The following is a 22,458-nucleotide window of genomic DNA, read 5'->3' on the forward strand; positions in this document are numbered from 1 at the left end:
CATTTATGCATTACACATAGGTGAATCATGGAACACATCAGCTGTTTCACAGCACAAAGCAACATTACACCTCAGTTTGAAATAGGAAAAGGCACACCCTGTCTAAATGAAAGGGCAGGCACCGGTCAGGGAAGAGTGCCCTGGGATCTTTAATAATGGTACATGGACGAGATGTAAGTTTCACTTCTCATATGAAACATGGCCTCTCCAAAAGCACAGAACCTCTCCAGGCAGGGGTAGTGGCACTGTACTTAGAGCAAGTTGCCTCACCCGCTGCACCTGGATATTCCTTAAAGCTCTCCCCTCTAAAATCCTGCTTAACTTATGAGACTGACAAGATTATAGCCCAAACTGGTCTGCGTGCAGGCCAAGGCTCTCTCTAAGGCTAGGTCTACACTGAGGGGGGGCAGGGGTCGACCTAAGAAACGCAACTTCAGCTATGCAAATAGCGTAGCTCAAGTTGGCGTATCTTAGGTCGATTTACCTGGCCTTGAGGATGGCGACGAGTCAACCACTGCTGCTCCCTCATCGACTCCGCTTCCTCCTCTTGCCGTGGTGCAGTTCTGGAGTCGACGGCAGAGCAATCGGGGATCGATTTTATCGCGTCTACACTAGATGCAATAAATCAATCCCAGATAGATTGATCACTACCAGCCAATCCGGCGGGTAGTGTAGACATACCCTAACACTACTGCTTATGTCTGCATAACTTAAGTCACTTAGGGGCGGGGTGAATAAATCACCCCCGAGCAACATAAGTTACACCGTCATAAGCTCTGGGGTACACAGCGCTATGTCTTCTGTTGGCTTGAAGTGGCTACATTAGTGTACAATGGTGCAGCTGCAACATTGCAAAAGCGCTGCTGTAAGCTCTCCAGTATAGCCATGCCCCAAGTAAAATTCTGCCCTAATTTGTAGAGTCAGACAGTATTCTCTAGGAACACTTGACTGTCTTTCAGGCTGAGGCTATGTCTACGTTCCCCACCTTGCAACGGCACGGCTGTGCCACTACAGCCGTGCTGGTGTAAGGGATGCAGCATAGTCACTCTGTCACTGGGAGAGAGCTCTCCTGGTGACAAAATAAAACCACCCGCAACGAGGGGCGGTAGAGCTTTGTCTCCTGGAGAGTGTCTCCTGCTGACAAAGCACTGTCCACACCAGCGCTTTTTGTCAGTAAAACTTTTGCAGTTCAAGGGTGTTTTTTTCAAACCCTTGAGCAACAAACGTTTTAAACAATGAAAGTACAGTATAGACATAGCCTAAGCTCCTTCAATAAGGTCATGCACCTTTCCGGGGCAGGGCACCTGTCTACGTTGCACTATAATGGGCTGCCCTCAGACAGGTTTCAAGTGGCCTCTTAACTGCTGACAACTGTTGTTCTTACCACTAAGGTTGCAGCTACACTTGCAATTGGGAGCTATGATTACACTAAAGAGACATACCCAAGGAGCTAGCTTTGATCTAGATAGATCAAAGCTAGCTCCAGAAACAACAACAGTGAAGCCACAGCAGCAAGGGGATCTGGGTACCTACTCAAGCAGGCGCTGCTATGGCTATTGTTCTCAAGCTATTGTTACAAAAGCAAATCTAGCTTGGGTAAACCAAGCCACATGTCTACACATGCTGCACATCGCACCTCCTGACTGCAGTGTAGCCATACTCCAAGTGTGGACTGTGCCACCCCTCTCCTTACACCCAAGCACTGGCACCCCCTTCACCACCACAAACACAATGTACTTGTCTTCATTTTTAAGACTCTTCATAGTTTAGCCCCTGCCACTCTGAACCATCAACCTTCCTTCACTCTGCCAATGACAGCAGTCTTTAACATTCACTAGTTCAGGGGTGGGCAAACTTTTTGGCCTGAGGGCCACATCCGTGAATGGAAATTGTGTGGCGGCCATGAATGCTCATGAAATTGGGGTTGGGGTGTGGGAGGGGGTGCAGGCTCAGGGGTGGAGCCAGAAATTAGGAGTTCAGGGTGCGGGAGGGGGCTCCAGGCTGGGGCTGAGGGGTCCAGAGTGCAGGAGGTGGCTCTGGCTGGGGCAGGAGTGCGGGGGGCAGAGGGAAGAAAACTCAGGCTGGGTGTGCAGACTCAAGAGTGGAGCTGGGAATGAGGGTTTTGGGGTGCACGAGGGTGCTCCAGGCTGGGATTGAGGCGTTCGGAGGGTAGGAGACGAATCAGGGCTGGGCCAGGGAGTTGAGGCATGGCAGGGGGTCAGGGGTGCAGGCTCTGGGTGGCGCATACCTCAGGCAGCTCCCGGAATTAGCCAGCATGTCCCCTCCCTGGCTCCTTTGTAGAAGCATGGCCAGGCAGCTCTACAGGCTGCCCTGTCCACAGGCGCCACCTCTGCAGCTCCCATTGGCAGCGTTTCCTGGCGCTTCGGGTGGGGGCAGCATGCGGAGGCCCTGGCTGCCCCCACGTGTAGGAGCCAGAGGGGAAATATGCTGCTGCTTCCGGAAGCCACAACGAGCCACGGCATGCGCGGAGTGGGACAAGCCCCTGACCCCACTCCCTGACGGGAGCTCAAGAGCCAGATTAAAACATCTGACGGACTGGACACAGCCTGTGAGCAGTAGTTTGTCCACCCCTGCATTAGTTCAAATGTCCCTCAAACACCTTCATGCTTTTTCCTGTATTCCCTCTTATACATGGGAGCAGTGCCCTCTAAAATCTGAAAAGCCTTATACTCTAACTCCAGATTCCTCCTCACCTCTGTTACACTGTCTACAAAACATGTGACAATAGCTGAGCAGCTGTGCTGGCTTTATCCCTTATCTCTTCTCTTATAGCAGAAGTCTCAAACACGCAGCCCTTTTCTCCCCTCAGCCCCCGCTTCCCTGCTTCTCCACCTACTTCCCAGTGCTTAGGACTTTCCGGGAGGGGGGAGGAGGCAGAGAAGAGGTGGGACCGGGGCAGGGACTTTGGGGAAGGGATGAAGTGAGGGCGGGGCTGGCTTTTGTATCTTTGTATGAAAAGGTGTCAGTGATGCGGCTTTTGGGCCAATGTACTAGTCCTCATGTGGCTCTCGTGGTGATTTGAGTTTGAGACCCCTGTCTTATAGCAATGTAAGCTCTTTGGGGCAGGGACTGTCTTATCATTGTGCGTACACAGTACCACGTACAATGGGATCTTGCTCTCAGTTGGGTCTTTTAGGTGTTATTACAATACAAATTCATAACAATAACTGCAGAAAGGAGCTAATACTCCTCCTCTACGTAACAGGCATGCTGGGAGGATTAATTGATGTTTACAAAGCTCTTTGAGACCCACAGATGAAAGCCACTTTGCTGATGCATAGGATTTATTAGTCTGTGCTATGCTTCAGTTCAGAATCCAAGGTTAGCATTTTTTTCTAGTTGAAAAAGATTTTTATTGTATTGTAAAATGGAAAACAAAGTGAAACAAACGGCACTTTCTGCTTTATTGTGAAGGCACAAGCAGCTCAGAAACAGAATCACATTACTGAAATGACTGTATCTGAAGTTATGTACAATAGAAAAAGATACCAAATTCAGTGATCTCTTATTCCCTTTAACAAAATTAATTAGTAACTGGCCTCCAGAAGCTAAAGCAAATTTCTCTTTTTCTCTACTCTACATTTGACCATCTTGCACCAAAACTGTGTAGTCCATTATAGTGCGGGTCCTGTGCAGACCTAACCAGCACTTGCAACGTGCACCACAGGGTTTTAAAACAGCTAAATAAAAACACAAGGAAGTCTGTGACATTCTCTGCATTTAACCTCCTCTAACTTAAATCAGCCAAAGAAAAATTAGTCCCACTCCCTTTCCCCATCATTTTTTATTATTAAGATGAGGTCAGTTCTTGTACGAACCTCTCCTCCTGAATCATCCACCACTGCTCTCCTGCCTAGAAGAGAGTCCTTGGGTGAGTTTCTCCACTCTAGCTTGCAGAGCACAGAGGGGAAATGATGCTGTTTAATGATGCTAGTTATGCCATACATGGTCTTGCTGTTTCTAGGGATACGCTCAGACATCAATTAACATCTAATTGCTGGAATTACTCTTGTTCCTCTGCTGTAGACGCCACAGAGATCAAACCAGACCCATTTGCAGTTCTATTTTTAATTTAGTGGAATTACAGTTTTTTCATCCTGCAAAAAATAATTAAGTGACATGCTGGCCAGAGAATACACAGTTCAGGGATCAGGATGTTTATGAAGAAATGAAACAGGCAGGAGAAGATCATAATTGTTTGTGCCAACATGAAGGTTTCATTGTTATTGCAAGACTTTCCTATCCCGTGCAACTCCCCCCACCACCATTTCTCTCTTCTCTGCCTTACGATCTGAATGATCTGTAGAGAGTGGCCTGGAGGAGCTGGAAATCAGTTGGAAATTATTTCCTCTTTCTCTAATTCAGCAGGTCAGATGCACAGTGCTGCATTCCATTTTTGGTGGAGCAATCTTTGATGGGAGGTGAAAAGACAAGGAAAGACATTTCTTGTACCTCATAAGCCCAAGAAACAGTCTCCCTCTTACCCTCCCTCCCTATTGGCAGCTGCCAAGAGAAGCTATAAGCATCCCTGACTGACTGGGATAGATTGTCTTCCTGCCCAGACTGGTTTGGACGGATGCATCCATGTCTTGTCAAAGCTCCCCATTTCACAGCGTCCAAGCTTCAGTGGGGGCTCACATGCACCCGAATGAACAAGGAATGAGGCTGGGGTAGGGAATTCAAAGTGCCAACACGTTGGATTATTCAGCATCAGAACATGAGGACAGAGGGAATCCCATACATAGTGAGCATTCAGCAAGCACCTGCCAGTCAGAAAGCCAGGTGAGCCTCTATCGCTAAGTGGGACGCGTGGCCCAGGACAGGGACTAAACCACCAGGCAGGGTAGAGTCATTGGATCCTTTATATTTTAAACCACTGAAGAGGGATACGGTACCTCGGTCCAGATTTTTTCTTCTATCAGAACAAAACTTTTGCCCTGATGACTCCTCCAGTTTCAGAGGAGGCTGAGCCACTTCTTCCCTATTATTTATCTCTAATGATACCAAACACTTCCCCAAAGTGCCCCGAGGAGTTTGCAAACTAGATTAGACATGAGGTATGCGGCTGGAGCAGGGAAGATATATACCATCAGCCAGAATGGGGTTACTCAGAAACGTTTAGTGCACAGTATGGTGGGGGTTTGTTTCCAGTAAGTGGGTGTTTTATTGTCTAATCTCATGTAGGCATCAGGGTCTTGTCTGTAACTCAGCCATCAGTGGCTGGCAATGGGCATAGCTGCACTGGTGAAAAGCCAGGCAGAAACAAGAATAGCCATGATTTGCACTGGCTGAGCATACTCCTGTCTGGCATTAGGATAAATGCTAGCACTGAAAAAAATCACAGCTTTGCTTGTCTATGCTACAGGTTTCTACCAATGCAGCTACACTAGTTCCTGGACACCAGTCTCTGTATCTGTGTTGATCACAAATCCACAGTCGTTATCTCTCCTGTCTGTCTGTCATCTCCCAAATCTGGCCCCTCAAATGATTGATAGCATTGAATTCAGCCTGTTTCTTCCAGATCTAAATGCAGCAGTCAATCTTCACTGCCCTCTCATAGGGACAGATTCCCTCCAGGAACCCAGCTTGAGGGACAGGTGTGTGTGAAACCAGCTACAACTCATATTGTGTGTGATTCTTTTCAGAGGACCCAATTTGGAAGTACACCTCTACTTCAATATAACACGACCTGATGTAACACGAATTTGGACATAATGCAGTAAAGCAGTGCTCCAGTGGGCCGGGGCTGCGCACTCCGGTGGATCAAAGCAAGTTCGATATAATGCGCTTCACCTATAATGTGGTAAGATTTTTTGGCTCCCAAGGACACCATTATATCGAGGTAGAGGTGTAAGTAGAACAAGGGGCGTAGACACCATTCAGTTCCTTGTCAAAAGGATGAAGAGTTTTTCAAGACTAGACTGAACAAAACACCGGAAAATTAAAACAGAAAACATTTCCGCCTTGAAGAAATTTTCAACCGAACAGTTTTTTGTTGGAAAATGTTGATTGAGCAAAAATGACACTTCACAGGTTGTGTTCAGGATTGTGGTAGCCATGTGGCCTTTTCATGGGAACATACCAGTTTTGACAAAAATTTGCTCACATCCAAGGTGTAAGTCCTGGTCAAAACCAAAGACACATAGTCATTCACCACAGTATAGTCTGGTGGTTAGGGAACTCAGGTAGCATGTGGGAGACCAAGGTTCAAGTCCCTGGCCTGACTCAGGCACCACCAGACTATTAGCTCTTCTGGGTGGGTTTTTCTCAATCTCTCCTATTTATTGGAGCAAGGACTTGAAACCGGGTACCTCTCTTGTTTCATTCCAATGCAAAACAGGAAAATCTTGATAATTTTCAAGAGACAGGGAAACCATTTTCCTGACCTGCTTTAACTGGCCCCTGGATAAACGGATAGGGCTGGAATGTACAGTAACAGCTTTCCTGTGGAGGGGAAGGAAGTGGAGTGACTGTCCTTCCAGGTGATCAACCTAAATGGAGTCATCACTGAGCAGCTTGAGCTTCCAGGCTGAGTGGCAATCAAAACTTGCTACACAGGAGTCTGGCACTGAAGGAAATTCACAAATTTGATCAAAATTTAAAAAAAAAGTGGGGGCAGGGCAGGGAGGTATGTGACGACACAGGTTTCTGTTGAAATCATCTTTCCCTTCTCCCCTGTTGAAGACACCTCTCCTCTATTCTGAGCATCTGTTTCAACCGCTTGTTCTCCCCACCCTTATAAAAAAGTTATGATGTGGTGCCCTTTAAGCCCAGGCTTCGATGAGTAAGACAAGGGTAAGTTCCTCTCCTACAACAGAATAATAGCCCCGTGTGACCTCCTGCATCCTTTGACTGGGATATCATTGTAAGATAGATTCCTCTGCTTGGCAGGGCTTTCCTGAAAATGGGTCAAGTCAAGTGTGAATATGCTTATTCATGAGAGAGAGATGCTGTCTGTAATAATCTGCACTGAAACAACACACAAAAAACAGTACTGTGATGCAGATCATTAGGCACTTAATTTACACAACAAAGGAGTAGCAGTAAAATGTTCATTAGTTGCATTGCCCTCCTGCTCCTCCCTCCCATCCTCCTTTTAATTAGGAGCTTAGTCTTGGTATGAGGGGGAATGGGGGGAGGGGAACAGCACCCAGAGCATAAACCAATTCCTAGCTCTTAAAACATTAAGCAGCTATTCCAATTCCAAGCCTCTATGCACCACTGCCAATCCATGTCAATCCTGGCCAACCACCTCAATACTGTTACTTCTCTTCTAGATTTCCCCCAACAATGCACCTTCAGTGCTGACCTATAGCAACCCGTTCTCCTGAAGTCTTGGACACTTCTTAAGAGCACAGCCATTGCACCTCAGTACCAACCTGCTATACTCCACAGCTATATCACTGCTAATTCACTTGTAGTCCAATAATTCTGACTAGCAGCATCCATGATCTTTCAATCTAGGGCTTCTGTGGAACAGGCTGATGTTACATGATCAAATGGAGACTTCAGTGAGACCACCCCGCTGTACTTTTGTCTTCTCTCACAGCAGACATGCCTCCCTTTAAAGTCTGACATTGCAATGCAACAAGAACATTCAGAAAATTGAACCTTTTGCAGCATAAAAGTCTTAATGCTACGTCCAGCTGTAACAGCCTCTAAAACACAGAAAGAAAGAACAGTTCTAATTGGACCAGCACTTGACTCACTTGTAAGTAGGAGGTCACTTTTCTGTTGAGGAAGATTGCCACTCGTTGTGTGAAAATAGGTCTAGAGAAGAAAACAGAAAGGCAAATTTCAATACACTGTGGGTGTATTTAAGATGAAGCGATAAACTTTAATGTAAATCCTAAAAACATGAACACTGCTTCAAAGCAGTAAGCCACATTCAAATGTATTCCAGGGAACAAAAGGCAACTGGTGATCTCTCACTTCTAAAGAGATAGAAGTCTCACTCCTCTACTTCTTCATAAATCCCAAAGACAGGAGCTGAGACACTAGCGATCTGCAGATAATCACTTCAGTATTTCAGAAGACCAGAGATAGATCTGAACCCCAGACTCAGCACAGCAGTAATGTTAGCCAATGATGCAGGAAGTAACATAGCCAGGAAAATTCTAAATACATGGAAAAATAATTCAAACTGCAAGGAAGAATACTGCATAAAAACGGATTTCTTGTAGCTTATAATATGCATGGAAATAAGTGAGTCACACAGGAGGTGTAAACACTGGCAGACAGCATCTGAATGAGCATAAACAGGATTAAATCACTTTATATAGCATTTATAAACAATAAAGATGAAGCTTTTATATAATTTCTGCAGTCTACAGGCGAATTGGAGGGAGGACTCCTGAGTGCCATTCCTGGCTCTTCTCCTGACTTCCTAAGTGATTCGGGACATGTGATTAACTCCTCTACCTCAGTTTCCCCATCTACAGAATGGAGATACTAATGTTCAGACACCTGTTTAAAGATATTTTAACTAGGCTTGTTTGACAGGGGCTACATTCATTTAACATATTTTTATAGTTATTTCTATGGTACTTATCAACTGTATTTGAAGTCTTCAAAATTTTATTCAGGGCATTACAATCTCATACATTTCAATTACCAAGTGCAAATCATTATTATTTATTAATTGCTTGCCTAACTGCCTGTTGTGCACACCATTACCCAATTGGTATATGCAAATGTCACTTACAAATGCGGATACAAGGTGTTGAAGGCACACCTAGTGCATGTACATTTGTGGGTCTGAAATCTTTGCACAGTAGCTTTAAAAATGCAAGTTTACCTGTCTTTACTCACAGAGAATGCTGCAAGTTGTATTGTGAGAAAAAGTCATCTAGCCATTTAAACTGTGGGGCAGAGTCATTTATACCCACAGGCAACACATACATTAGAGAAGGGCATCGCTTGCCTACTTGTGTAAATCCTAAATGAAAGATCATGTAGCACATGGAATAAGTCTTAAGAAGAGCCTCGATAGTTTAGTTCCTATCCACTACCCCTCAAATTAATAGGCACCCTATAGTTAAACCATGTATGTTGTAGGGAGTCAAGTCTGAGCAAAAAATTAAAAATGGCAGAAGACAACTAAGAGCTAGATCCACAAAGGGGATTTTGGCATCACAATGCTTAGCACTGCAACCCCTAACTCCTGGGAGCCTTGCTGCCCAGTGGAATTCACACCCCTGAGATAGGCACCCAGATTCCCACTACAATGTATGGGGAGAGTTAGATGTCTAAGAAATGGATTCACAGAAGTCAGCAAGCAAAGCATGGAGCTGCCTAAGCCAGCCAGGAGTGAAATGCAGAGGAAGGTGGCAGGACTTAGTGCCCAGATCCACAAAAGGACAGGGACACCTGAATGCCTATCTTCAATCAGAATTCACACCTGTCAATCTTCCCCTGGAGTTAGGTACTTAAGCCAGGTTAGCCTTTTCTCATGGGGAAGAGAGAAAGAAGAAAAGGGGGGGGGGGGAGAGGGACAACCCCTCCCCCCAAACACATACACTATTATAGCCAATAGCCCAGTGACTAAGGCACTCACCCAAGCTGCAGGAGAATAGTTTTCAAAGTCCTTTTCTGCCCACTTTGGAGCAGGGATTTGAACCCAGGTCTTCCACATTGCAGGAAAGTGCCCTTACCTGGACTACTGAATATTCTCGGGTGGGCTTTTCTCAATTCCTCCTGTTAAAGCTGTTCAGCTTTGCATACATTACTAAATTTTCACCAGGGTGCCCAGAGAAAAAGCAAAAGATTGAGGGTGCATCTACACAGCCGATGTTAAAGTGTAGTCCCTGCTCCAGCGCTGGGAGAAAGCTCTCCCAGCACTGTAATAAAACCTCCTCCACTAGCTCTCCCAGTGCTGATGCAGTGTCTACATTGGCACTTTACAGCGCTGAAACCTGCATCGCTGGGGGTGTTTTTTCACACCCCTGAGCGAAGGAAGTTTCAGCACTGTAAATGGCAGTGTAGACAAGGCCTGACTATATACCCAAGTGGTTAAGACACTCACTCACTTGGGATGTGGGACAGTCAGGTTCAAGTTTCTGCTCCAATGAATATTTAGTTAATTTCATTTTGTATAACTTCTCCAAAAAGAGAAATTCATGCTTTAACATCAGGGCCATAGGCATGCGCAGCACATTTCATTAGGGAAATGTGCACCCCAGGAATTTTATTTTATTTTTTAAAGGCGAACATCATAAAGGTTGGGGTGCGGGAGAGAGTGTGGGGGTGTGGGGGGGGGCTGCAGGGTGCAGGAAGGGGCTCAGGGCAAGGGATTGGGACAGAGGAGGAGTGCGGGTTGTATGAGGGGGCTCAAGGCAGGGGGTTGGGGTGCAGGAGAGATGCGGAGTGCAGGAGGGGGCTCAGGGCAGGGGGTTGGGATGCAGGAGGGATGCGGAGTGCAGGAGGGGGCTCAGGGGAGGGGGCTGGGGTGCAGGAGAGGTGCGAGGTGCAGGGGGGGCTTAGGGCAGGGAGTTGGTGTGCATAGGGGTGCAGGGTGCAGCAGGGGGCTCAGGGAAGGGGTTGGAGTGCAAGGTGCAGGCAGGGGGCTTAGGGCAGGGAGTTGGGGTGCAGGAGTGGTGTGGAGTGCAGGCAGGGGGCTCAGGGCAGGGAGGTGGGGTGCAAGAGGGGTGTGGGGTGTGGCAGGAGGCTCAGGGCAGGGAGTTGGGGGGCATGGTGCAGGCAGGGGGCTCAGGGCAGGGAGTTGGAGTGCAGGAGGAGTGTGGGATGCAGGCAGGGGGCTTAGGGAAGGGAGTTGGGGTGCAGGAGGGGTGCAGTGGGGGCTCAGGACAGGGAGATGGGGTGCAGGCAGGGGACTCAGGGAAGGGGCTGGGGTGCAGGAGGGGTGTGAGGTGCAGGCAGGAGGGTCAGGGCAGGGAGCTGGGGGACAGTGTGCAGGAAGGATTTTCGCTCTGGCCCATTGCCGCTTACCTGCAGTGGCATGATACCTGGCTGCCTGCCCTGGCCCTACTCCATGCCGCTCACCATGTCCCTGCCCTTGCCATGCCTCCATGTACTTCCCCTGAAGCTCCCATTGGCTGCGGTTCCCCGTTCCTGGCCAATGGGAGCTGTGGGGGGCGGTGCCTGGAGCGACGCACGGAGTCCTCTGCCCCGTCCCTGTCCCCGGGCCCAAGGGACATGGTGCCAGCCACTTCTGAGAGCGGCGTGGGGCCTGCAGCATCATGGGGGGCAAATCCCCTGGGCCGTATCCAAAGCCCTGAAGAGCCGGATCCGGCCCATAGGCATTAGGGTGTGCCTGGGCACAGCCGGCATACCCTGTGTGCACACCTATGGTCAGGGCACTCACCTCAGATGAGAGAGACCTGGGTTCATTTCCCTGCTCCAAATCAGGGAAAGAGGATGCAAATCTGAGTCTCCCACATTCCAGGTGCATGCTCTAACCACTGGGCTACTGTACGGACACATATGGACATAGACACAAATGTAATTTGCATGGGGCCTGATTCAGTAGGTGGGTTCAGCATGCCTACTGGATCAGGCAAGAAAAGCAGTGGAATGCCTCATTTCAGAAGCCCAATGGGGCTTATGGATGAGCTAGGGCACTCAGCTGTTTGATGGCATCAGGACTTAGGTGATTTTGCAAGTGAACACAGGATTAGGTGGCAGCTAAGCAGATGGTCTGAGGATCTTAGTTATGCCTAAATGTTGGACTTAGATGCCTACAGTGGCAGTAAGCCACTGAAGTCCCTTTGTGGATCTAGCCCAGGGTTGAAAAATATCTGCTACACCAGACTATAAATGAGTAATTCAGTCTATGATGTCTTTTGCAAGCAAAGACGAAGAGGTACCATAGTTCCTTCCTCTTCATTAAACGTTAAAGGGAACAGCTAAACACCATCTTTGCAGCCAGCAAAACATTGTCATCCCTCAGAATTAAAACAAACACTTTTAAAAAATATGATCGACTTATGAAAGTCATGATTAGAGAAGCAAAGATAACAGATAAGAAATGAACAAATCACAGGGAATGTCTTGTAAATAAATGTAACGACAATGGAATTACTGTCAAATCAAATTATACAAATTACAGGTCGTAAACAGCAGCTCCAAAACAGCCCAACTGATTACTCAAAATGAAATGAGAAGCAAGAGGAGGAAATCTCCAGCATACTAAGCACTTCTTTATCCAATAGGCCCACCTCATCATCCTTCTGCTGCCAACATAAGACAAAACCCACAATCTGTCTTCTGCACAGGAGGTGCCTGCCAATCAACAAGAGCCAGAGTGTCATCCTGAGTAACAAGCCAGGGGAATGCCCCCGAAGATGATGTCAACACTGCAGCATAAGCCTGTGTTTGAGCCTAGGCTCAAGTCTAACCCCCCTTGCATTTACAATACAATTAAACTAACCCAGGGCTCGGACCCAAGGTCCCAGAACCCTGCAGGGCTGGAGGGTCCAAGCTCAAGTGAAGCTGGGACCCAGGGTCCAAACTCTACTGCTTTGCAGAGTAGCTGCTGCCCTGATTGACTCAGGTCCTAGGAGTCATCTGGAAGTATCCCACAATTCCATGGGACAACTTCCTTACTCCTCTTGATCCCAACAATCTGCACTCCACTCTGTTGAAAACAGAAGCCACCCCCACCCCTTTGGAGAATAGTAGCAGCTCAGACCAGGGTTAACCCATTCTCTTTTGATCACCAATCTCCAAGCACACGATCAGAGAGCCTCCTGAGTTTGCAATGGGTTTGATGGGCTGTTCAAACTTCTACTTTGACTTCGGGTCTACAGACTATAGTGTGGAAGCCATAGCCCTGAGTTCGAGCCCAGTTAAATCTTAACTTAGGGTTTAGATACAATTTAGACACTCAAGCCTAGGATAACCCTACCACAGGTCAGTTGACTCAAGTCTCACTAACCCTGGGCTTACATTGAAGTACAGACATACCCATAGACACCCTCAACAACAGAACAAGATAATACACCATGAGCATACAGAAAAGGTGTTACACTAAGGGCTGACTTACACATTAAAGTTGTAATGCTTTAACTATACCAGTATAGTCAAAGCGGTACAACCTGCAGGTGTGGGGACACAGTTATGCTAGTATGAAAGTGCTTACATTGGTATAGCTTATTCCCATATGGGAAGGGAAATAAGCTACACTGGTATAAGGCACCTTTATACCAATATCACTATGTCCCCACAAAGAGCTGTACCAGTCTAACAATGTCAGTTAAAAAAAAAGTCACTCCCCTGACATAGTTAGTGTAGACCAGGCCTATGAGGCAATGAGAGGGCTTCCACTTATTCCAAAATCTGACCATCTTAAAAATTATTAGTCTAACAAGGAAACCCTCTGGAGTCTAAAACAACTATCTGCCCCTTCATCCATCTACAAAAAATGAACATATTTATGGGGATAAATTTTCCTTATATTCTTTCAAGGTACAAATAACAAGATACACTTGATACCCTCTCCAAGCCACAGTGCCCACATTTCTCACTTCCACACTAAAGACTATTTTTAGAGTCACTAAATTAAACTGTCCTTGGTCAGGGCTTGGTCATAGAGCCATTAATATGGAACAAGAGAGAAAAATGTTCGCAAAGTTCATCATGTGAGGGACCAATATACCCTGTGTATCAGCAGGGCTACCAGATGCTCTGGGGCTCCCATCTGACTCATTCTGCATGCCATTTCAAAAGAGAGACCAGCCCAAAGACCATCTCCCCAACCTCTTCTAAGTCCCTCATCTTCCCCACCTCCCAAACCCAACCACCTAATTAATGTCTTACCTTTTCTGCAATCCTGGTGATCCTTGGTTCTCAAACCTTCCATGCTATGGACAGTGATGAGCTGCCAAAATCTTAACAACCGGTTCCCTATAAAAAGTTCTGATTTAAGGGGGGTGCGGGGGCAGGGGAAGGGCCGGGGTGGGGGGAGACATACTCATGGGACCGGGGGCTCCTGCAGGGCCTGGGGAAAATTGCCCCCCACCAGCAGCCCTGGAGCTTGAAGCCCCCCACCCCCTTACCTTGCCTGCAGCTCAAAGCAGCAGGACAACTCAGGAGCTCAGCTGAGCCGCTCAGCTGATACCGGTGGCTGGCCACACTGCAGCTGGGGGGGAAACAGGAGAGAGGCCAGGGGAACCTCAGCCTCCTCAGCTGGGGATCCTGGGAGCAACAGGATGGTCCAGCCCACGGAATGGAGTTCTTTGCCCACCCCCTGGCCCTTTAACAACTTGTTCTCCACGGTGGTCTAATTTTAGCAACCAGTTCGTGGGAACTGGTGGGAACCCACTCCAGCTCACCACTGGCTATGGGTCCAAGCACCGGCCAGGGCCTGCGAAGCTACGACTGAAGTGTAATTTCCCTCTCAACCTGTGTGTATTTCATTTCAAACATTTCCTTTAATAAAATTTATATCGGGGAGGTCGCTTGGCTGGAAAGGTTCCCCACTTCCTCCCCACGCCCTCTGTGGCCACCTGGGAAATGAAAGACACCCCACACAAACTCAAGGTCCTGCCTCAGGTCCTCTGTTACCACCTGTTCCATAACATCTCCCCCCTCAGGCTCATTCTCCCCTAGTTCCTGTGCCCCACAGCCCTGGCCAGCTCTTGCTCCAGCACCACCCCCTACAACCCACTTCTCTCTAGCACCTCCCAGCCAGGCTGCTCTTTCCTGCCCCCAGATACCCCCCTCCTGGCCAGAGCTCAGCTTCCTTCCGGCTCCCACCCAGCAGCCCCCTTCCAGCCGCTCCTTCCCCAGCTCCCCGCGGGCCCAGGAACAGGCCTCGCCTGGCTACAGGCGCCTTCCCCTTGCTCGTAACCCGGCTGGGCTGGGGGCGGGGGCTGGCGCTTTTGTGCCCCCCCCCTCCCCCCCGGCAAGTTCTTCCGCTGCGGCCCGGGACGCAGCCGGCCACAGGCACAGGCTGCAATGAACGGCAGCGGCCACTAGGTGGAGGCGGCGCGCACCTTTCCCTCAGGCAGGGCCAGCCGAAGAGCCGTGTCTTGCACTCTAGGCATGCGCGAAGGCACTCGGCCGCTCTGCAGCCAGGCAATTGTTGGGTTGTTACAGCTCGCTCCTGGCTTTACTCAAGTGACCAGCGATCTACCTAATATACCCCTGGCATGTCACTCATTAGAACAGAGGAAATCACACACCAAAAACCCTGCAAAGGAGTCACACAGACCTGACAACTGATTTTGCTTTGGCCAGGCTCCCACCACTTTTCTGTTCGTTGTCTGTGAAAACTCAAGAAATGAAGGTCTACTGGCCTGAATGCTCATGGAACAGAAACTGTAAACCCAGACCTCCGCTCCCCAGTATTCACACCAGTGAGATATATTCTATACCAGAGCAGGGCCCAGACTCAGACAGCAAGGGAACATTGTTACCAAAACTACTTGCTGGAGCCCTGGCGCTTAAACAAGCCAAAATTATTTTGTGATCAGTGACTATTGTTACAACAGATGACCCACTCTGCAGGAAGGTAGAGCAGGTTGCTGGGTTTCTCCACCCCTACCTCTGAGGGGGAAAAATACTTTCGGTAAGGGGGAGAGGGCTGTATGGTTATGATAGGGCTGGAGTGATGCTGGATACAAAGGCAATAGCTGGGCATCCTCTGAGAGGGGTTATGTATAGAATGATGAAACAGGAACACTTGGGCAGGAAATGTGGGGAGGCTGAGGCAGCAGGATTTGATCACTTTATTAGAGAAGAGGTCTGTAGTCATGGGCCAGAAAGAAGTCTTAGTGAGAGGAATGGAAATGGGGTTTGAAAGTAGGGTTCCAACTTTCTATTTGCAGAAAACAGAACGCCCTTGCCCCACCTGTTCTCCGAGGCCCTGCCCCCCACTCACTCCATCCTCCCTCCAACACTCGCTCTCCCCTACCCTTGCTCGCTCACTCACTCATTTTCACCAGGCTGTGGCAGGGGGTTGGGGTGCAGGAGGGAGTGAAGGCTGGAGGTGTAGGCTCTCGGGTGGGGCTGAGAGATTTGGGGTGCAGGAGGGGACTCTGGGCTGGGGCTGAGGAATTAGGGGTGTGGGAGGGGGCTCCAGGCTGGGGCATCACGGTGCAGAAGCAATGCAGGTTCCAGGACAGAGTTTGGATGTGGGAAGGGGATGGGGCAGGGAGGTGATGTGCAGGAGGGGGTTCGGGCTCCAGGCGGCGCTCACCTCATGTGGCTCCTAGAAGTAGCAATATGTCCCTTTGGCTCCCAGATGCAGGGGCAGCCAGGTGGCTCTGCGCGCTGCCCCTGGCCACAGACGTCACCCCCACAGCTCCCACTGGCCACATTCCTGGCGAATGGGAGCTGTGGAGCCAGCGCTCGGGGGGGGGAAAGGGCAGTGCAGAGAGCCTCCCAGGCCGGCCCCGTACCTAGGAGTCAGAGGGACATGTCACTGCTTCCGGGAGCCGCATGGAATCAGGTAGGGAGCCTGCCAGCCCCGCCAACCAGACTTTTAACAGCCTGGTCAGCAGTGCTGACGGGAGCTGCCAGGTTTCCTTTTTGACCAGGTGTTCCGGTCAAAAACTGGATGCCTGGAAACCCTATTTGAAAGGACAGAGAGCCTAAAAACCTGTTCCAGATAGATCCTTCTCCCATTTTGCCCTAACACACATTACAAACATACCAGAAGATAGGGATAGAATGAAGGTTGGTACCGGAGAGGAACAACCAGCAAGGGGCCAAAGCCAGCTTGGCTTACTGACAAATCAATAGATCTAGTGACACTATTTATTATGTATTTGTTTATTATAGTGACCATGATGTGCTAGGGACTTTCCAAACATTTCAGTGAGTAGGCGTGGGACGACACACAGCTGATTAGCTCTCAGAAGAAAAATATTCAAGAAAGGAAATTTTGTGCTGTTGATTTGGATGCCTGCTCCCAACCCCTTCCCACCATCTCACTTTTCTCACCCTTCCTTCAGGTAGCTTCCTTTTGATTTGCCCTGCAATTGCTTGGTGATATTAATCTAATCTACATCGATATTTCTGACGTGCCCATGAGCTTGGTAATCTTATAAGAATGGCACCTTCTCCCAGGATAGATACATCACCATTCTTTTTACAAAGACTCGTATCTTGTATTTGAACATCTGTCCCATTGAATAAAATAATTTGTTTCATTTTTTAATTCTGCCTGTACAAATCACACCACACTGGTGCTGACAAGACACTAGCTGCTGTGAGGTAAATGATAACCAAAGGGTAAGATTTAACACAAATACCAAAGGATTTCTCACAAACCAGAACTCAGTATACGCCTGACATAAATAATAGTAAGGAAGGAAATTAACTGGCCTTAGTACATGAGCCACGACTGGGGAGAAAGAGAACTTGCCCAAAGCACATTTTATAGGACACTCATTCTGGGCCACAAGGAGTCCTGATCAGGTTCCTTCACCTTGTTTCGTTGAGGATCAGAGAGCAAAAAAAAACCCTTAAGCATGTAATCATATTAAGCTAACAATGACAACCTCAATATATCACCTTGTCATTTGTCTGGCAGAGAGGATAAAGATCTGAAAGCAGAGATAGTTAAATAATTGGAAGGGTTTGTTTCCCACTCTTTGGTTGCAGTGCACTGGGTCTGCATTTGTTTGTGATATTGTGCAATAAATTATGTGAAAGAAAGAAAAACAAACATTTTCTACTTTGACTTAGCATTGTGAAGTCTGCAATTCACTTAAATCTCCCTTTGAGTTCTCAGCTGGACAAAGGTTATTTAACTCACCTCTTTTATTTTTTAATAAAATTGTCTTTAAAATGTATGAGGCACATTGAAGGGGACAAGGTGTATGAGGACAGAAAGTGCAGAGTCAGCTGAATAAGCTGCTAGATGCAATAAATAAGTAACAAGAGGAAGCAGAGGGCTTGGAAAGACGTGCTCACAAAGACATGGAGAATGCCCAGAGAGTTGTCTCATAAGGAAGGGAGAGGCTATCACTTTGGTCCCAGACTGACATCCAGTAGCAAGAACGTGGAATAGAAATCTGCTACTTTCAGGGTGGGGGCAATAAGGCACCAAACTAAAGTCTAGCCGCAATCAGTTCTAAGACAACAAATCTTAGTGTCCTACACTAGGGAAAGAGAATCAGTTTCAAGACACTACAGTGATAAGCATCATTTGACTGCCCCACATAGATAGATTAGACTCAGATTTTAGCCTTATTAAAAAAATACCACATTGTCCAATGATCACTAGCACCAATTCACCCCTTGCAAAGATATTAGATTAGATCCCCCCATTTCAAGGTCTGAGATTCACTATGTGACATTAGCCCATCCTTGCCCCCCACTGCCCTCAGACTCCTATAACAAGCTAGGGGGTTAGACCTATAATGGGAGAGTGAAGACTAATGTGTCCAGAACTATGAGTATGTTTGTGGGAAGAAATGAACAGGAGAAGCGGGATTTGTGACAGATTCAGCCAGTGTAGTGACCCTGGCCAGCATGAAGGAGCTCATCCGCAACACCATTCAGCACCAGACTACAACCAGCAAACATCATGGTGTTTTAATCTAAACTGGGGCACGCAGGAGCCAGTGCTGTTAGTAATACAATATCCTGCAGTTTCAATTTCATTGACTGAGAGCATTATTGGAGAAAGCTGTACAACAGGGGTAGGCAACCTATGGCATGCGTGTGAGCTGATTTTCAGTGGCACTCACACTGCCCAGGTGCTGGCCACTGGTCCAGGGGGCTCTGCATTTTAATTTAATTTTAAATGAAGCTTCTTAAACATTTTAAAAACCTTATTTACTTTATATACAACAATAGTTTAATTATATATTATAGACTTATAGAAAGAGACCTTCTAAAAATGTTAAAATGTATTACCGGTGCACGAAACCTTAAATTAGAGTGAATAAATGAAGACTCGGCACACCATTTCTGAAAGTTTGCCGACCTCTGCTGTACTACATTTAGTTACTGAGACATTGCAGACATGGGGCTAGATTCGGGGGGGGCAAACTTTTTGGCCTGAGGGCCGCATCGAGTTTTGTAAATTATATGGAGGTCTGGTTAGGGGAGGGGGTCGTGGCCCAGCCCCCACCTCTTATCTTCCCCCCCGACTCCTGCCCCATCCCCCCCTTTCCCTGATGGCCCCCCTGGGACCCCCCGGGACTCCCGCCCCATCCACTCCCCTGCTCCTGTCCCTTGACTGCCCCCTGCACCCCTACCACCCCATCCAACCCCTCTTCTCATTCCTGATGCCCCCCCCGGATCCCTGCCCCATTCAACCACCCCTTCTCCCTGTCCCCTGACTGCCCCTAGAACCCCTGCCCTGACTGCCCCCACCACCCCATCGAACCTCCATTCCTTTCTGACTGCCCCCCCCGGGACCCCTGCCCCCATTCAACCCTCTTGTTCCTCCCCGACTGCCCTGACCCCTATCCACACCCAAACTCCCCTGCCTTCTATCCAACCCCCCCTTGCTCCGTGCCCCCTTACCATGCTGTCTGGAGCACCAGTGGCTGGCGGTGCTACAGCCGCAGTGCCCAGCTGGAGCATCGGGTCAGGCCAGGCTCTGCAGCTCTGCTGCCCCAGGAGCTCAGAGTATTGTGCTGGCAGAGGAGCAAGTGAGCTGAGGTTGCGGGGGGGTGGAGGGGGGACAGCAGGGGAGGGGTCAGGGGCTAGCCTCCCAGGCCAGGAGCTCGGGGACCGGCCCGCGGGCTGTAGTTTGACCACCTCTGGGCTAGATCCTCAGCTGGTATAAATCAGCTTAGCTCCATTATTTGGCCTAATATTTTGAAAGAGAAACTAGGTGTGATACAGAGGTCCATTGGTCCAAGCTGGCAAAGGGTTCCCTGTTCTGTACCAGCAACTCTTAACAGGCCTGACAAAGTCACTACACTAGCACACTGCTCTCATAGTGTTCATCTATAAAAAATGTCATGGAAGAACATAGGAAAGCCAGGATCACACTGGTATTAATATTACTGTGAAATGTATGTACTGACACTATGTAAAGAGTGATGTATATATACTGATAATATGTTTTAAAATCTGAATCAAAGCAGGGTTGACAAACAGGTTCTTGCAAGACAAACGACATATATTCAGCTGTCTAGCTCAGTTCCCATTAATATTAAGCATTATAAACCAAGTCAGTGGCAGCCCAATTTACATATGAAGTCAAAAAAGAGATGGGAAGTCACTGGAGACTAAACCACAGGATACTGTCCTGTCTCTGGGGGCAAAAAAAGACACTTTAAAGAATATACAAAGAATGCAAGGAGACATGTTGTTATCCTTTCACTGAGGAAAACCCCTGCTGTGCTTCTTGAACACTTGGATCCTGGGTTGTCTGAAACCAGCTAGCTCTGTAAAAGACTGAAGCTTGGGGGAAGAATTTACTTTATTATACTGGAAAAGGACCCTATAAGTGTAAACCCAGGTTTGTGTTTTATGATTTTGTTTTATACGTAACCATTTCTGTTTCCATCATTAGCCTTTTTCACTTCTCTTCAATCTTAATCTTTGCTAAATAAACTTATGATTGTTTTCACAATAAATACAGATATATCTCCATGCTGTGACGTTTTATAGGAGTTGATCCTCAGTTGAATCAAACACACTCATGGGTACACTGTCCCCTTGGATATAGCAAACCTGGTACTACTGTGAGTGTTCAGTGGAGGAGAGGCTGAACACTGCAAGGGAACTATTTAAAGGGGCTCAGGGATGGGGTACATCTATTTTTAACCTGCAAGACAAAGTAAGGGCCCTTGGGAGATTGTTTGGGTGACTAACAGACCAGAGGTGTCAGCGCCCTGACACCTAGTTAAGCACAAGAAATTCTCCCTCTCACTGGAGGCAAGGGGGCAATAGGGTGATTCACAGTCCTGGGCACTCCAAGAACTGTCATACTAGGGCCACAGTTTTCAAACATGGCCAGCTTAAAGATAGACAGCTAAATCAAAGTGATTTGATTTTCAGAGGTGCTGAGAATTCTCATTGTCCACTGAAGTAATAAGGGCACTTTTATTTGGGTACCTAACTATGGAGACAGAACTTTAGGCACCCAAGTTTGAACATTTTGACCTGGATTTTTAAAATGCATCAGTCTGATACATAACACAAGTTTCAAGTGGCATGTGGAGAAAATCCTCGCTCATTTCCCCACTAATGCTAACAGCAACAATGCTTTGTCTCAGTTCATCTTTGTCAGCACCACAAGGTGCTCTGGAAATTAATGGGGCTGTTCTGTTATGTTAATACCCGGCTGCTCATTAATAGAGCTGTCCCCTTTCTGTGCAGAGGGACGATTGATAGTTGAAAATTCTGACACTGGCAGTGGAAAGCCCTTTTCTCTATTCCTCAAGAGGGAAAAGCCTATGCATAGATTTATTTTACCATGAAAACACAAAAGAGCCCATGGTGCATTAATTTTTCATATGGAGAGGATATAAACAGGTTGCATGTTTAAATAATTTACTCAGAGTCCTAGAAGAGGTAACATTTTGTTTTTATCTAACTCATTCATTTTTTTGAGAAATAGGCTACTGCCAGCTCTGGAACTTTTTCCAGTGGCTATACTCATACGTACTCAGTGGAACCATTTACCAATAAACTTTAACCATCAGCTTTCCACATGCAAGATCAGCTTTCAGGGCCAGGCTCACAGTCTGAATTAGAAGCTCATGGCTAGGGGGAAGAGATGAGTCTTCTGTCAGGAGCCCTCTACACTACAATGAATGGAGGAAGTCTTGTCCCTCAGAATTACAGGATTGTTACTGTGATTCCTTTTAGAGACCCCATAACTGTTTCATTTGGCTGCTGACAGTCCCTCAATGTTGAGCTGCATTATTCTCAGGGCTAATCCGATAGCTCAAACGTTGGAAGGTGGAATTGCAACAGCGATGTAAGCTGGCAAGTTACCAATATTCAGCTCTGGAAAGAGCTTTGCATGCAGTCCGCTGGTTGGGTCATCAGTTTGCCTGGTATGAATCAGGAACTCAGGGTGCACGACGAGAAAGCTGATTAATTGGACGTAGCCCATCACTAATCCTTATGGAAATCTGACTGCTCCTGGATTCCCAGCTATCAAAGCTGACTCATACCATTTTTACAGCTGCAGATAGCAAAGTCTTTCCTTATGAACCTCCCCATGGTTATTCACGCCTTTGTCACTTCCTGGTTGAATGACTGTAGTGTGCTGCTTCTGGAGCTACTCTTGAAGAACACTGAATAGTGGTTTCCCAGGTGCAATTCACAGAGTTGTTTTAATCTGTAAAGCTCTGTATGGTCTGAGACCTGGCTATCCATGAGATCACCACTTTCTCTATACATTGTACACCAGGGGTCGGCAACCTTTCGGAAGTGGTGTGCCAAGTCTTAATTTAAGGTTTCGTGTGCCAGTAATACATTTTAACATTTTTTAAGATCTCTTTCTATAAGTCTATAATATATAACTAAACTACTGTTGTATGTAAAGTAAATAAG

The 22,458-nt window shown here is 47.5% G+C and overlaps 1 protein-coding gene across 1 annotated transcript in view; it reads right to left on the reverse strand.

Annotated features, from left to right (window-relative positions):
- BTBD9 (BTB domain containing 9) overlaps positions 1 to 22,458 on the reverse strand; it is a 458,382-nt gene that overhangs the window by 84,851 nt on the left and 351,073 nt on the right. Inside the window, exon 11 of the mRNA XM_030557270.1 lies at positions 7,731 to 7,791. Coding sequence (XP_030413130.1) covers positions 7,731 to 7,791 — 61 coding nt within the window. The remainder of the gene's footprint in view (positions 1 to 7,730; positions 7,792 to 22,458) is intronic.

Source organism: Gopherus evgoodei, chromosome 3 (genome assembly GCF_007399415.2).
Source record: "Gopherus evgoodei ecotype Sinaloan lineage chromosome 3, rGopEvg1_v1.p, whole genome shotgun sequence".
In the NCBI taxonomy this organism is placed as follows: domain Eukaryota; kingdom Metazoa; phylum Chordata; order Testudines; family Testudinidae; genus Gopherus; species Gopherus evgoodei.